The sequence below is a fragment of the Perognathus longimembris genome, chromosome 11, assembly GCF_023159225.1.
Source record: "Perognathus longimembris pacificus isolate PPM17 chromosome 11, ASM2315922v1, whole genome shotgun sequence".
Lineage (NCBI taxonomy): Eukaryota > Metazoa > Chordata > Mammalia > Rodentia > Heteromyidae > Perognathus > Perognathus longimembris.
In genome coordinates, this window is record NC_063171.1 from 24,840,366 (window position 1) to 24,857,537 (window position 17,172).

Below are 17,172 nucleotides of genomic sequence, written 5' to 3' on the forward strand. Positions count from 1 at the left end.
TGAAACATTAAGAACAACCTTCTCATAGAGAAATGAAGCTCAACAAAGAAGAGGATAGTATTGAAGTCATGTGGTAGGATTAGATATTATAGCTTAAAGTAATACGAGCGAGGGATGTAGACACTGGCCATTCCAAATGGAGCTATGGTCAAATCTATCAATAGGGTCTGCCCATTTGGTGGGCTGGAAAAATGACAAAATGCTAGAAATATTGGCTTGGTTTTGTTTTCTGTGTTTTCTCCATCTGCACCATCTTTCATGAGAACAGACCAAACTGAAACTGCTAGCCTTAAACTGGCATTTTTTAATTCATATTTTATTCAGCACTGTTTATCCATTTCCCATTTTCTCCCAAACTTCAGACTACATTTAAATAGGACCTTGATCTATTTGTGTGAAATGTAAGTGTCCATGGGCAAATACCTTTGGTATATCTAGTTGATAAAGACATAAAATATGTTCACCACTAGCATATGGGTCTTTACTGTTTTAAAGAGACTCTTAAAGGTTATCAAGCTTTTATATAAATACTTGCTATTGGTAATATCTATGATACTGTGGTTACTCACTGGGGAGACACTGTTTCAAACATATTGCTTTGAAAGAAGATGATTCTTTACGGTCAGATTCTAGCCCCAGGTCTCCCTAAACTGGTATACCAATTGCTAATTTGACTATAAGCTGTCGGTGAACTAGCTCTCAGAATGTGTCCCACTAAGAACAATCTCAGATATGTCAGTGCTTTAGTTTTGATCAAAGCTATTCTAAATAGTCTTTACCACATTCCAATAAGTTTCAAATGAGACGATGTCCATTTTTAAATTTTTTTCCCCTGTATATTGCTATGGGATAAGTCAGTCAAAGAGACTCAAAACGGCTTAGTGTGTCTCCTAATGCAGACCTGTTGTCCACTGGCCAGGGGAATAAAAATCTTCTCTACTGGGTTCTCCTGATTCCCTCTGATTTTATGGGTAAATCATTCTGGGAAAAGAAAGTTGGGCAAGAAACCGAGGGAACAATTGAACAGCTATAATTCTTTCCTTGCTCAAAAGAAACTGGGCAAAACTAAAACAGCTTCAATGTTAATTTGCTAAACTGCTCTGGGGAAGAAGATAATCAAATGAGTAGAAATGTAATACATAGTTCATTTCTATAGTGCCTTTCCCAGCATCAAGGAAGAACATTTCCCATCACTCTAGAACATTCAAAAGAAAATCTCTGCTAGAAGTAAAAAGTGAAGAGCCAAAGAATAAGCAAAAGTTTGAATCTACAAGCCCTAAGCAAAAGAGAGAAGGGAGCTCTTCCTTCCATGAGGCCAACAAAAAGGGAAGTAATCTGAAAATTGTATGTAAGATGAGCAGAAGGAGAGGTCTGGCAAAATACTGGGATCTGAACTAGGCATACCAAGAAGGAAAAGAGCTGGCATTTCAAATCTGATCTTCACATATTCAAAGCACAATATAAATTGACAAAGGAGCAGACAAATTCTGGGGAATAATGATAGTTAGTGAGATGGACCCCCAAACTGATCACAATAAGGACAGCAAGCTAGGGTAATGACCTATTTTAGCTTGCCCACCCTGGAGTTCAGCAGCTCTGTCACCCAGCCCTAAATCCTTCAAGAAGAAATATTTTCACACCTGAACCCCCTTGTCTCCTGAAGAGAAAACAAAGCCCTCCCTCCTAGAAATTCTCTGGAGACTAGTAGAGCAGTAAAATGAAATGTGTGGAAAAATTGCTTTCATTTTTACCACTGTCTTCTATGCCCAAGCTGAATCATAATTCTAGAGAGAATTCTCTGTGAACAATGAAAGGTAATAAATAACTTATCACTTCAAGTAGCAGACCTATCATTTTTTCAAGAACAGCTTTCTAGGTTTAAAATTTCCTTTGGGTAACTAGCACAAAGGTGCCATTGACAGGGGATATGAAAACACCAAGTGACTGGGTAAATTAGGTTAAGAAACCATGATAAATAGCAAGTCTCAACCTGTGGAGCCTGAGGCATTCTCACCAAACCAAATATATATTACATACTGATTGTTCCTTTTCTTAGAAAAACTACCTGCCTACATTCCTGTTTGTTTTAGTTGTTATTGTGATTTTGTTTTGTTTTTGGTACCTGTATTTGAACTCTGGGCCTCCAACTCTCTCTTGGCTTTCTTTTTTTTTTTTGGCCAGTCCTGGGCCTTTGACTCAGGGCCTGAGCACTGTCCCTGGCTTCTTTTTTTTGCTCAAGGCTAGCACTCTGCCACTTGAGCCACAGCGCCACTTCTGGCCGTTTTCTGTATATGTGGTGCTGGGGAATTGAACCCAGGGCCTCATGTATACAAGGCAAGCACTCTTGCCACTAGGCCATATCCCCAGCCCCTGTCCCTGGCTTCTTCCTGCTCAAGGCTAGCACTCTGCCACCTGAGCCACAGCGCCCCTTCTGGCTGTTTTCCATGTATGTGGTGCTGGGGAATTGAACCGATAGCTTCATGTGTAGGAGGCAAGCACTCTTGCCACTAGGCCATATTCCCAGCCCCTCTCTTGGCTTTCTTATAGCTGGCACTCTATCATTTAAGCCATGCCTCCAGCCTGACTTTTTACTAATTAGTAATTGAGTCTCATATACTTCTCTACCTACATTGGCTTCACACAGTAATTTTCCAGGTCCTCAGCCTTCTGTGAAGTTAGAATGACAGGCTGGAGGGAGCCACTGGTGCCCAGTCTGAATCTCTTGTTTGTACCAGCATAGTTAACCATATATGGCAAGAATATTAATTACACACATGTAGTTGGAAATTTAAGTTTAAGTTCACTGACTGCAACAAATATGCCATTATGATGGGGATATTGATAATAAGGAAAGCCACCCATGTGTGAAGGCAGGAAGCATATGGGACAGCTCTACACTCAGTTGTGTTGTCAACCTAAAATGGCTTTAAAAGAATAAAATCTTTGCTACTAATAACAGCACTCTTTTGAAATGCACAACCATTTAAAAAGTGAAATCATTTAAAAAATTAATTTTCTAGTTCAATGCACATTACATTAACCTTTATCCAAAAGATTGCTTGGCATAAATGTGAAACATTCTCATTTATCATTATGAAGAGAATCAAAATACAGATAATGACTAAAACATTTCTATTTTTGAATTTTGAGGATGATTTTACAATTTTATAAGGGAAAGCAACCTGATATTACTGATTAAATATCACTTTGATGAACATGATAATCATCTCAGTTGAGCCATGGGGAAGGTGGCTCTGGAGCATGCTAAGCAATAAAGGAAATGAGATGTACATAATTCCTGGAAAGAGACCTTTCTTAAGATGGATGGTATCTGGATAATAGAGTTTAAAAGGACAGTTTCTAAGGTGTGATGGCCTAGACAATTCACCAACCAACATCTGGGGAATTCCTATGGGAAGGCTTTTCCCTTGGAATCATTACTTTACATTATGATTTGTAACTGTGTGCTACTTTTTCTTCTGTTGTTTGTTGCCCCAGCTGTGAGTAGGTTGTATTTCATCACTGTGGTATATGGATAGATCATGATATGAGACAGACACAGTTCTATGCTTATAACTCCATGGGTTATGTACACATTCACATAGCCTAAGCTATTATATTGGGATCTGACCTTTCCTTCTCAGAATCCATGCCCTTGAAGCCCCCTCAACTTGAATGTGGTTGGGAAAGTGACTTTTTTCTAGCTAACTGACAAGATGTTCCTCCTATGTAATGTTTTTTGTTTTTTTTAAAATATTGTACGACCTTCTTGCTTAGAGATTGACAGTTGGTCTCTGGCTATGAAACTAGATGCCAGGCATAAGGTACTCAACAGAGAAGGATATATGGCAAGGATGTTAGCAGGAAACTGAGATGCAGTTTGACAGTGATTTGGAACCAAATTCTAACACCCAAGTGAACTTGGAAGTCTTCTTCCCCAGTCAGAATGTCAAATGAAAACCTATTCCTGGCTGACACCTCATCAGTGCCTCCAACTGGACCCAGCAAACCTTGCCTACATGTCTGTCAGAAGATTCAAAATACATTGGTTTAAGATGCTACATTTGTAATGCCATTACACATGAATAGAAAAATAACCCATACACAACCAGGCTTCAAAATTTCTCTTCCTGTATTTTCTACACTTCTCATAGAATATTTTTAATCAGATTTTGTCTTAAGAAGGAATATGTACCCAAATCAAATACAGTAACAACAGAGGATAAACCATAGGAAAGAAAAAAAATTGCATAGTACATTAGAAATAACAGCAAGAATATAGAACCTCTTGTTTCCATATTTTAGAGTTCATTTCACTTAGCATCATCTTATATGATCATATGTACATAGCTATTGAGTTACTGTGATCCTCTGCTAGGACTATCCTAGACATTTACTAATTGCTACCAACGAGGGAAACCATGGAATCTGTGTTTCTTTGGGTCTGGCTCACTTAACTTAACATCAAAATGGTGAGACAAACGATAAAGGGCAAACCAATGCAATAGCCATACTCAAAAAACAATATGTTGGAAATTAACTGTATAATCGGGGTGGAGGGCACAGCTTGGTGGGAGGGAATGTAGGAGAAAAATGAGGGAGAGTGTAACAAGTATGACAAGAAATGTACTCACTACTTTACGTGTGTAACTGTAACCCCTCTGTACATCACCTTGGCAATGAAATTAAATAAAAAGAAAATAAATAATAATAAATTATAAGCCATAAAAAAGAAGGAAGATAATTTTCATGTGAGTCAAGGTCTCACAGAACCTAGACCAAACCTTATCTTCTCCCAGTAATTCCAATATTCCTAGAGTACCCTGCACTGTATTGTATATGTCATAACTTTCTGCAGTAGTCCAATGTATAGTCATAATTTTGTTCTTCACATGAAGGATAAATAACTTGATATTACATTGCAAGTATATATAGGGTCATCATAAAGAAACAAACACTGATAATCAATAGAAGTAGAAGGAAGGAGAGAAATAGAAGCTATAAATGAGTGAGTGGGGACTAGAGAGAGGGATTGTGCTGGTGGAAAGGATAAAAGGATGCTATTAAAATCGATTACTTGCAACATTGAAAATGAAACAAGGAAACTTGTTGGAGAGACAATTTTTAGAAAGACGGGGACAGAGATTTTGATAAAGGGCATGAGATTGTTTGGGCCATAGTATAAATGTGTGGAGATGTAACCATGAAATTCCCCCTTCTATAACTAATACAAGCCAATAAAAGAGTACATTCTTTATAACCCACCCCATCAAATATTTCCAACTCATAATACATGTAGCCTCTTCTTTAAAGGTATAACTCATTAAAGCACTGAATCTAAGATGCAGGTACACTTTGATTATAAGCCAGTTCAACTCTTATTATACTAAACCAAATAGAAGGTAGGGAGGGTAGTTGAATATCTTAAAAGATGGCAGACATGAACATGTTTTTGAAACAGTTTTCCATTGTTGCAATAAAATATTTCCTAATTAGAAATAAATTGCCTCAATCATCATCTTTACTACACATATATACATATATGTGTGTATATATACATCCATACACACACACACACACACACATAAACACACGAAATGAAATGAGATACATGAAATGAATCTCATTGATTCTAGTTGTAGTTTTGTTAATCTAAAATAGGGTGAATCTGTGAGTTTCCATTTTCTTAGTTGTGATGCCTGGCATTTTGAGGCACTTAAATATCTCCTTGGATAGTCAATAGTCTACTGTCTTTGTATACCCAGATAAGAGTACCATATAGAGTAATTTGATTTATAGATAAATTTACATTAAACTTTTCAAAGTTACTAGAAATGAGCTCAAGGTGGTTTTCTTTTACTTGAAATAAAATAAAGCAATGTTTTCATAATGTGTACAGACACATCCACTATAACAGATAAAAGTTGTTACAAGAAAAATCAATTCTCAAGTATCCACAATGGTAAAAAATAAGGATCAAAGCATGCATAAAGGTATAGAGAGAAGACAAAAAAAAAGCTTGGGATCCCACATAGATATTTATTTGGAACACTAAGTATACTATTCAGTTTTGTATTAGAATATTTGGCCTTGATAAGCTCTACTTTAAGGTCAACCTCAGTCAGCACTCACAAGAAACTTAAATTTATGAGTATCTGTTATTTGTTTTCCATTTCAATAACAATGTATGCTTATACTAAATAATCTAATGAGGTATTTATACTTTATGTCTGCCTTGGACTTAAAATAAGTTCAAATCCTTAAAAGAAGGAATTACACATTTCTAGTTAGCTCAGTCTGTTTAGATGTTACATTAAAAATAGTCAAGAACATAAATTCCATCTTGAATAAAAGGCAGTCTCTGCTACTTATCAACTTACTACTCCTCAGCTCCAAGGCCATGTCCTGCTTGGATACTAGAACTGGGCCATGTAAACATTTCTCTTTAGCCAGCTAGTATGACGCCCTTCTTTTTCAAAAAGAGGGATAGATGGTGCAGGATGAAGGAGAATGACCCTTTCCTGCCTATGTGCTCTCTTCTTGCTTCCCCAGTGCTTCATGTACAGCCATGTGAGGGACAGACCACTGGTGCTCATCACCAAATAAGTGGTGACAATACTCTGCACATCTCAGTAAGTTTCACCCAACCTAGCTGGCATTCCAATAAGTTGGAGTGGACCTAAGTGGATGCTTCTCATCAAAGTTCATCAGTGCCTGGGAAATATACTCCCAAGAAGATCTAGCAGCACCCAATGGTTGCTTTCCAGCAAGTCCCATCCCTAAGATGTAGTTTCAGAATCAGCTGCTAAGAGCAATGCCCAAGGATTGGCTAAAGATCGCAAGCATCATTTTTTGATTCCAGCAAACGTCTCTACATTGTGTGTCACAGCCTTATCCTCTCCAATGGGAACTGAATAGTACCTTTGGGGTTGGAGCCTTTCCACATTTGTTACTTCCTTGGATAAGCTTCCATCCCTTCCCTAAAGTAATGATTGCTCCCTTTATTTACCATTCATTCAATGGGATCATCTTTATTCCTTAGCAGTTAATCCCTGTTGCTAAATTAATACTAATTTATATTAAATATTCAATGTTCTAATTATGGTGACCTGACTTAGCCCCAATTGATAGAGAATGCTATTGAGAAAAGTATGGAACAAAAATTCTCAAATATGGGATCTGGGGATCAATTCGGCAGTGCTTTGGGCTAAGCTCCTTGCCAATGGGAAATGGTATGCAAATACTGTATGGCATCACAATTGAACTAGCTATTCATCACCTTTAGTTGACTGTGAACAGCTAACAAAAACAAGTGCTTTGGAATAGCGCAGTGGTAAATGATAACTTTTATTCAAAACCCAGATCCAGTATATTACAGTGACAGTGATAAGGGTAGATATGATTGAAAAGGAGAGGCATGAAAAATAAAGAGAAGTGGGTAGCAACTGCCCAGAATGTTGCTTCAGCCAGAAGAACATATTGCTCTCAGTTAAGCTCATAAGAAACCTTTAAAGTAAAGTACTCCCTACTTCCAGCTTAAATTTTGACAATACAAAAATTAAAAGCAATCAAAATCATTTTAAAAAAACCAAGAATGATAGCAAGAATCTCTGCAGATTTTGCAAGCATATTTTTCCTTTTCTGAAAGAGAAAACAAGAACAGAACCATACTAAAGGAAAAAAACAGGTAACTCTTTTTTTTTCTCCTTTTAATCCTAGCTTCATTCTTCATTCACTGGTCCCTGTAAATACCAGATAAAATGAATGCTGTGTTATCTTAGTCAGAGATCTAGTCTCTGTCCGTTACTCCCATTAGCACCACACTCTTTTTACCCATATCAACAGTTACATAATATAACATGACAAAATCTCAAAGGCAAAATTACTATGGAGTCCTGAAGGATTTTAGATACTTAAGTTTCGTGAGATAAGTTTTCAGAATAAAATCTTGGAATAGTTTTATATGGCACTACTAGTCTTTGTAAACAGTGCTGTGAAGCAATATGCCCTGGGCTCATTGGCACTGAAGATAAAGAAACGTTGAAAATGAAAGAGGCAAATATTTATCATACAAATACAAACAAAAGGGAAGCAGGATGGAAATTTTAATTCCAGATGAAGCTGAATTCTAAGCCAAAAGCATTGAAAAAGGCAAAAAAGGTTTGGCAAGAGGTATGATCCTAATAAAGACCAGTCACAAAAAGTTATACACCTAATTATATAATGTCAAATTAGAAAAGGCAGAAACTGTTGGAAATGCAAGAAAGAACTGACAGAAGCACAATTGATTGGAAGGTTTATACCACATTTTCACCTTTTATAAAGCAGTTAGAAAAAAGTCTAGCTAAATAGAAAGGGAAACACAAATGCCATAAAGCAGTAGCATTTGAAAGTTTCCACCACTGCCACCAATTCATGTACTGGAGAATTGGACAATGTATTCTAGCTCCAGAAATCTTGTAAGAGATATTGTGTGGATATGCCATCACATAGTGTTATAGATGTTACAATAAATACTTATACCCTATCCTTGTGTCTGAAAGAACAAAATCCCTCCCAACAATTCATGTCTTACTAGTAACTTCTTTCCAGATTGACCTCGTGAGTTTCCAAAGTTGGAAATAAAGAGTCTTTATTGTCTGCAAATTAACATATGTGCCTGGATTCTTTCTCAGACACATTCTGAATCCCATTTCAGGAACTGAAAGGATAGCTTCACTTCCTTGAGTCATCAACACAGTCCTAGGAAAGCTGAGGTCCACCATGTGCTGATGCTATGGCAGGCTGTGCAGGACCTTCCTCGAGAGCAAACAGGGCTCAAACCCATGGGAGAGTGAGAATGATCTGAGCTTGTATTGACCACACATGACCCAAACCAAGAAAACTAAACTTGATTTCCCCAACTAATAATCAGTAGATTAATTTTGAAGAGTCAAAAATCAGGAATCCATTATAACAGAATGAGAAACAAGACTAAGAGATACATCACAGAGAAAGGAATGCATCTTCCCCCTTTCCTTCTTGTCTTCCTTGCTTTGCTTCTAAGTCCACTGCCATCTATGACCTATTTCTCAGGTCACTTTCTTTCTTTCTTTCTTTCTTTCTTTCTTTCTTTCTTTCTTTCTTTCTTTCTTTCTTTCTTTCTTTCTTTCTTTCTTTCTTTCTTTCTCTTTCTTTCTCTCTCTCTCTCTTTCTCTCTTTCTCTCTTTCTTTCTTTCTTTCTTGTCCTGGGGCTTGAACTCGGCCTGAGCACTATCTTTGGCTTCTTTTGCTCAAGGCTAGAACTCTACCACTTGAGCCACAGCACCACTTCTGGCTTTTTCTGTTTATGCGGCACTGAGTAATCGAACCCAGGGCTTCATGCATGCTAGGCAACACTCTACCACTAAGCCACATTCCCTGCCCAGTCACACTTCTTAATTAGCTCTGCCTTGGGTTAGATACAGAGTCTGACTGTCTCAAAATGGTTCAATCCAAACCCTTTTTCTTCTTCCTACATCTTGACTATGACTCAGTTTTCCACCGTAAAGGAATGAAATCACTATTCACTTAAAAACCTCCCAAGGGGCAGTGGATGAGGAAACAATGATTTGTTCCCCACTTCTCTTTAAGTATAACCCTGTTCCTTAGTTGATGTGTTGTTTGTTTCCCAGACTACAACAAGCATATGGTTTGTTATCCAAGGATGTTTTCTAATTTACCTCACATACATTTTTTTTCTTGTAGTTAGAAGGAAATCCAGCATGACTCTGAGGGCCAGATTTAGGTTTGGTTTTGGCAATAGTTTCCATATTGATATTTGCCTATTGATATTTCAGTAGGAAGCAAAAGCAATTACTTGGTCTAAGTAAGTTAAACGTTGTAGATAACACTGGAGAGTTAGAGTTGCATTTAGTAACTTTCTGCTGAGATTCTGTGGACCAAACTTGTTAAAGGTACACTGTAGAAAGACAAGCCAATGGTCATCAAGAGTTAAAGACAAAATGAATAATACAGTGACCACTAGACATCTGTCAGATCTCTTGTCTGTGGAAGTATTAATGGAATTCAGGTCAAAAGGGGTAAGGAGTCAGAAATTTCTTTCACTATGCCCAGAATATGAGGGTTTCATATTATAGTACATCTACATATAAAACTGTGACTGCCACAGGACTGTAAAAAGACTCCTATTTTTGAAAAATCCATAAAGATTGTGATTTAAAATATATTCCTGACAAAATATAGGAGATTTACTAGGTTTCCTGTGTATACAATTTTACTATATTGTACCAATCTGCTAGCTGAGAAGGAAAAAGCAATTTGCATGGCTCCTGTCAATCACATGTGGTTTGGAAATACTTCTGCATTCCAGATCTACTCTGTAAACTGGAGAATCATATCCTATTTCCACTGGTTTGCATGCATGCATGTAAAACTTGTTTTCCCACAGCGCCACATGAAAACAAGTGAAGAACTCGCGGCAGTGCTCACAATTAATCAATTTCTTGGTTGAAATTTCACAACTGTGATCTGATGGTGAGGGAAATTCTTATCCCTCACAGCTAGAGAGGCTATCACTTCTACTTTGTTGGTTTTCTTGTTCAGTTCTGTTCTAACTTTAAAGGTGAAGTCAACATCTGCCCTTCAACACATAGTTTCTGTTATCTAATGATGTGCCAGGCCCTCTGCAAAGCACTTGGAATATATATATATATATATATATATATATATATATCCATACCCATATATACGTTTATATATACCTATATATATATATATATATATACTCTTTTGGATAAATACTCATATGGCATGAGGGGAATATGCCAGAAATAATAAGCTACTATCTCTATAAACATTCTATTATAAAAAGATTGTGTGGTTTCCCTTTTGGGAAGTCTATTGTGTCTTCACACTTTCTGGTTCTCTTTTCACCTTGGATCATTAGCTGTCTTGTATGATATGCTTGACTAGCATATGGAGAGGTCCACATGGCAGGGAATTAAGCCACAACTATGTGAGCATGCTCACTACCAACAGCTATGTGGGTGAACTTGGGTGTGGATTTTCTGACGCTACCAACAATCACACTGATACGCTTAGCAGGAAATTCTGCAACTCCTCTTTAGTCTTGAAGTAACTGCACACTTGATTACCAGCTTGACTGAAACTTCAGAAGAGACCCTAAGCCTAAGGCACTCAGCCAAGATTCATCTAGATGCATCACCCATAAGAACTCTGAGGTAATATTTGTTGTGTTAAATCACTAAATTTAGAATCATTTTTGGTGTAGCAAGAGATACTTAGTATTCTCTAACAGCACTATCTCCACATTCCTCTCAAAGCTGAGTCTCTGGCATATTTTCTGGTATAACTAAGCTTTTGTGATCACATTCCTGACAACCTGTAATAAGATGGTAGTCTCATCTCCCTCCCTGAGATAATAAACCCTGCTACTTTGGTCCTACGCACTTGATTAAACCCTTCTTAGAATGATTATACTTGAGGTGTGGCACATACTGTTGGGTTTGGACTGCTCCCCATGTCCAGTCTTAGGCATACCAACCTTCTAGCTAGACAAGGGACCTTTATCTGCTTAGATGATAACAGTCACAAATGTCCAAAGAAAGACACATGTAGTTAAAATATTCTCTATTTCCACATGTAATCCTAAGTGGATATATGACATGACTTACCAAATTGTTAAATTTGCTCTATACACTGTCCAGGTGGGAACAAGTGGAAAAATATACATTTCTCAGAGAACATTGAGTTTTTGGCAGAGGATTTTTGGCAGTTTATATAACAATGTTGGTTTGAAGTCATTGGTTTTATGTAAAAAAGATGTTAAGGCCTTGTAAGGATGTTAAATATTTATATAAAATTATGCACAGCTAAGAAAAGAAGAGAAAAATAAAATATTCAATGGTGCTTCTACAAGTTGTTTGCTTGCTTCCTAAGACTGTTGTTTTTTTTTGTTTGTTTGTTTGTTTGGTGTTTTTTTTTGTCAATTGTGAGGCTTGAGCTTGGGGCCTGGGCACTGTCACTGAGCCTCTGTGTGTTCAAGGCTAGCACTCTACCAATTGAGCCACAGCACCACTTCTGGTTTTAGAGTGTTAATTTGAGATAAAAGTTTCACAGGGACTTTTCTGCCCTGACTGGTTTCCAACTATTATCCTCAGATCTCAGTCTCCTGAGTAGTTTGGATTATAGGCATGAGCTATCAACACCTGGTCCTAACCATCTGTCCATATTTTCAGTTAATAATTAAATACATATTACTTACCTAACAACTAACATGATATCATAGCTACAAGAAAAAATAAGGAGGAAAGGAAGAGGGGAGACTTCGTACCTCTGTCCCTGATGATCTTGCTCTGAAATGCAGTTGCTGGGAGCTGTAGGACTGACACCCCCTAATGTCCTTAGAGCCACCGCTGAGATGCCCACCAATGGGGATGAGAGATTTAGCAGCACAGATGTGGTTTGGTGGAAGAGGGTATTTGCATGATGGGTCACATTAATAACCAGTGGATTATGCTGGCATGACAGTTCATGGGTTCCTGGAGAGGCACAAGGACATGGATAATATTTTAGAGGTATTCATCCAGAACCATGTTTACATGTTAGTATTCATTTTATCTACTATACTGTGTGATGTAGGCACCTCTCCAAACAATATCAGAGATAAAGTAGATTATCATCTAATGGCTGTAAAGATATAATTCTCATACTCACCAAGAGAGTGGTTTCCTCCATTGACGTCACCCAGGTAAAGGGTCACTGTTGGCCGCTGATGTTCCCCAGATGCCAGACCATCAGATGCCATGAAAATGAAAACTGCTGTGGCAAGTCCTGGCCTATTGAAACACACCTAGGCATAAGCACATGCATGGATAAATCATTATGTCTACAGGCAATTGAGGTATATGCTATCCTAGATCTAAACGCCCAGATAGCTTTCTATGATTCCTTCGTGTGTGTGTGTGTGTGTGTGTGTGTGTGTGTGTGTGTGTGTGTGATGTATGCATGTCAGTCCTGGAGTTTGAACTCAGGGCCTCATAATCTTGCTTGGCCTTTTGATTCAAGGCCTCGAGGCTATTGCTTTACCACCTGAGTCATAACTCCACTTCAAGGTTTTTGGTAGCTAATTGGAGAAAGGACTTTTCTTCCTGGGTTGGCTTCAAACCTCAATCCTCAGTCTCAATCCTCAACTTCTTTATAGCTAGGATTTAGGATTACAGGCATGAGATACCAGTGCCTAATTTCCTTCTCCTTTACAAATATATACAATATCACACACACACACACACACACACACACACACACACACACACGCACATGCGCATGTTCACAGTATAGGCATAGAAAAGTAACCAAAGTAGCATCAAACACTGAGATGGAATGGAAAGAAGATAATTTTCAGCTACTGTGGTTCTATTTTTTTCTGAAGCTGCTTACCACAACTGTTTATGTCAGTTGGACTTGTCACTCTTTAAACTTCTCAAAATAATCACTCAGAAAGAACATTGCTGGAGACAATAAGCTACCACTGAGCTCATCAATACTTCTTTCCATTCAAGTGAGAGAAGTGGACAAGACAATTACCAAGCCAACATCTAAGTTAACAAGCCAAGTTGTTGTGAACAGCCATAGCTAGTTATCCTTCTCCATCTCTCTCTATACCTTTTCTGGCCCCCAATTTTTCTCAGAACATCTCATTTAACACAAACTATAACATAGATGGAAGACAGTTGCAGAATTCTTTGGTTCTGAGATTAAAACCCTGTCAAACTGCTTATTTATTTCATGTTTTCCTGGTATCCCAAGATTTCCTATGCCTGACTGGTAAATAAATCAACATAGAGGCATAGAAAAATTCAGTTGTTTATAAGGAGTACTCTACATGGTTAGGCTGATTAATACTATAACAAAGTTTCAATGTAAACTACAAACATTTCGCCATGGAAATTCATCAGTAGAAAATAAAACTAATGAGACTCATGGATAAAATAAAGCCTTTTTCCCCCTACATGCCACTGTTAGGAGTCCAGACCTTATTTTTCCACGCTGTATTTACTTGATGGAGTATTCCTGATAGTTGAATTACTGGTACTTCAAATTTCTGTTGAACATAACTCCAACTTTTCCTGAGGCTACATGGGTGCTATATTCTTAGAAACTCTATGTGTATTTCTCTGACTCTTTATCAGGTTCTAAGGGCGAATATGGCCACATGAAATATGTTCTTGGTATAAAAGCAGGATCTGACTTCCAATGGCAGGGACTACTTTGCAAGTGGGCAGCAGGAGAGTAAAACATGTTTTCTACTTTAACAAGTATTCTTTCTTGCCCACTGACTGGTGTTTCCTGAGTCTTGGCATTGGGTTTATAGTGTCCATTACACTGCTGGCTTAATTAGGGTGTTTTTATGATTTGGGTGGTCAGAGCAATACAGCTTTCTCTTCTTCTCTTCCTTCTTTGAGGGAAAAACCAGACACACTTGCTTTTTACAGTGTCTTCACCCTGTGCCTTCCATTTCTCCCTTTTGAAGTCATAAATATTCCTTCAAAACTGAAGAGACTTCCAGACACATAGATTATAGCATTAATATGAAGTTCTCTGTGTCTGTCTGAGTGAGGGCTGAACATGAAATGAATACTCAGGAAACCAAGAGCCCAGCTCACAGCTGTCGACCCCAGCAGCAAATGGCATCAAAGCCCCTAGGGAACTCTCATAACCTCTTCCTTTCCATATACCACAAAAGAGACATGAGCACTGGAAGAAATCTGGGGTCATTTCCTGAGACAGGAACACACAACATCCAAACAAATAACTTGTGGCTTTACCTCAGTAGGTCTCAGACCTAAAGGGTAGGAAATATTCATGTCTAATGGGAGAATTCAATCTCTGTACATTCTGTTGGGTTCCAAAATAGATATAACTTACTCAAAACTAGTTAGTAGAAGGGAGAGCGTCTCTTGCTGAGAGACCATGCCCAATCCTTCCAACACAGTCTCCATCTCCTAGTAATAATCTCCTTTGTTCTTGGCCTCTTTGAATACCAAATCACCTTAATATGGTCAATGGTTGTTTCTCTGTGCCATGATTTGTGGGGAGAGATTTTTATAGGCTAAAGCTTCAGTAGGAATAATATAGGTGAGGCTTGCAAAGTACCCAGGGGCAGAGAAAAATCAGCTACACAAAAAAAAAAGGCACATGTGTATTTGATCAAGTAAATGGGAGATGGAGCCTTGATTGTATGATTTCTAAGAATATGACATCCATGTAACACTGGGAAAAACTCAGATTTATTCTCAAAATTAGGAATGACACTAAGCTGTCAGGAGCAAAGCAAAAGTAGAATTACTACATCAAACAAGCCCAGTGGAATGAGGATAAAGGAGTCCAGTTTCATTCTCACTTGAACCCAAGCATGTCCCATGAAATAACAAGAAGTAGTAGAAGAAGAGGAAAATTGTCTCACTAGCTTTTGGCAACTCAAACTGAGACTCATGGAAATCTGCCCATATGCACATTATGAATCCTAGTAGGGGTTAAAGGAATCTGAAAATTCACTGTCTAGAGAGAGAATAACTCTGAGTTTGATTCTCAAATGAATATTTATTAGCTAGATAAATCTGAGAAATCCTTTTTTCTTGTTTGGTCTTGAGGTTCTTCTTGACAGTTGAGAACTAGAGAAACTACTTATCTAATGGTTAGTAAAATCGAAAGTTTATTTCTTACTGAAAATGTTTTAAATATTGAGGAAATAACTATATACTTATATTTAATATATTCTAATACATTATTTTAATGTATTATGTACTACATAACATATGGTATGTAACATATTATATAATATATATTATGTGGTACACACACACACACACACACACATATGCCCAAACTATTTTTACTATATGTGGAAGAATGAATTTCATGTTCTTAGATGTGAAAGCCAAGATGTAGCTTGGCCAGAACATTTGGCAAGTGGAATCTCTTTACATCTATGTCACGTGGGCCACTCAGGAATGGCACATAACGTGTGTGCCTCAGCTACAGAGGTCCTGTTTAGGATAAAGCTCACCCAAACATCCCAGGGTCTACTCAGACCTGAGATGTGCTCTAAACACTCTTCTTGAGAAAAATACTAATGGATGGGCAATCAGAAAGAACATTTGCTTTGTGTAAAATATTTTCTTCTTTGTTTTAGCAAGGATATTGCATTTGTGAACATTATAAAAACTATTTTGAACATGTCCACAGAGAAGAGAAACTATGATTGGATAACAAAAAGGAGACAAGAACTTTCAAAACAGCAAATGAATCTGAAGTCTAAGGAATGGTTTCAAGATAGAGTGTCAGTAAAATAAAGTTAATGAATCTATCACAAAGTTATTTGAAACAAAGAAAAATATAAAGGAGAGATATGATAGGGAGATAGGTAGGTAAATAGATTATGATAGAAACAGATGATTGATCTTTATCAACTAAGTGATAGAGATTTAAAAATATAGGACTGATATAGCTAGATCTTGATAATAAAGTTAAACAGATTATAGGTATGCTAGGTAGCTAGATAGGAATGTAGACAGATGGAAGATAGATAGATAGATAGATAGGTAGATAGATAGATAGATAGATAGATAGATAGATAGATAGATAGATAGATAGATAGATAGATATTGACAGAGATTTGGGAAGATCCAGCTATTCATTCAGTTGCTTTTTCATTCAAAGACTACCCACTAAGAACCCAGTTTGATTACTGGCCACTGGTGAAGAGTAAGAAATAAAAAAAAAGTCTCTCTAAGCCAGAACTGTTTGGGCTTAAGAAATCCCTCTCCAGCTGGCCTGCTGGGCACTGACACACTGAATATTTACCCAAACCAAGCATTAAAAGTTCCAGGTCATCCTTTGTGGGGGTCACTGGATAGCAGACCCTGAAACTACACCACAAACTTGACAAAAATCTTCTCTGAGGTTTTAAAATGTTTTTGGTTAGTTCTTGGGTTGTTGTTTTTCTGTATCTTTCTATTTTTGCTCACTATGGCACTTCCTGATTCCAGAGGGAAAGGGAAGCCTTGGCTAAGGAAGGCAGAACCTACCTTCTGTTTGCATTGGGGGATTGATTTCATGCTTTGCGGGAGCTTCCTCTACCAAGCTCAGTGGAGTTTGATTCCTACTGGA

At 37.6% G+C, this 17,172-nt stretch overlaps 1 protein-coding gene across 2 annotated transcripts in view; it reads right to left on the bottom strand.

Moving 5' to 3' along the window:
* Pappa2 (pappalysin 2) overlaps nucleotides 1–17,172 on the bottom strand; it is a 233,811-nt gene that overhangs the window by 87,095 nt on the left and 129,544 nt on the right. For both annotated transcript variants that reach the window (XM_048356418.1, XM_048356419.1), the window contains exons 13-14: nucleotides 12,718–12,853; nucleotides 12,335–12,542 (exon numbers count right to left, since the gene is read on the bottom strand). In XM_048356418.1, the coding sequence (XP_048212375.1) occupies nucleotides 12,335–12,542; nucleotides 12,718–12,853 (344 nt within the window). The remainder of the gene's footprint in view (nucleotides 1–12,334; nucleotides 12,543–12,717; nucleotides 12,854–17,172) is intronic.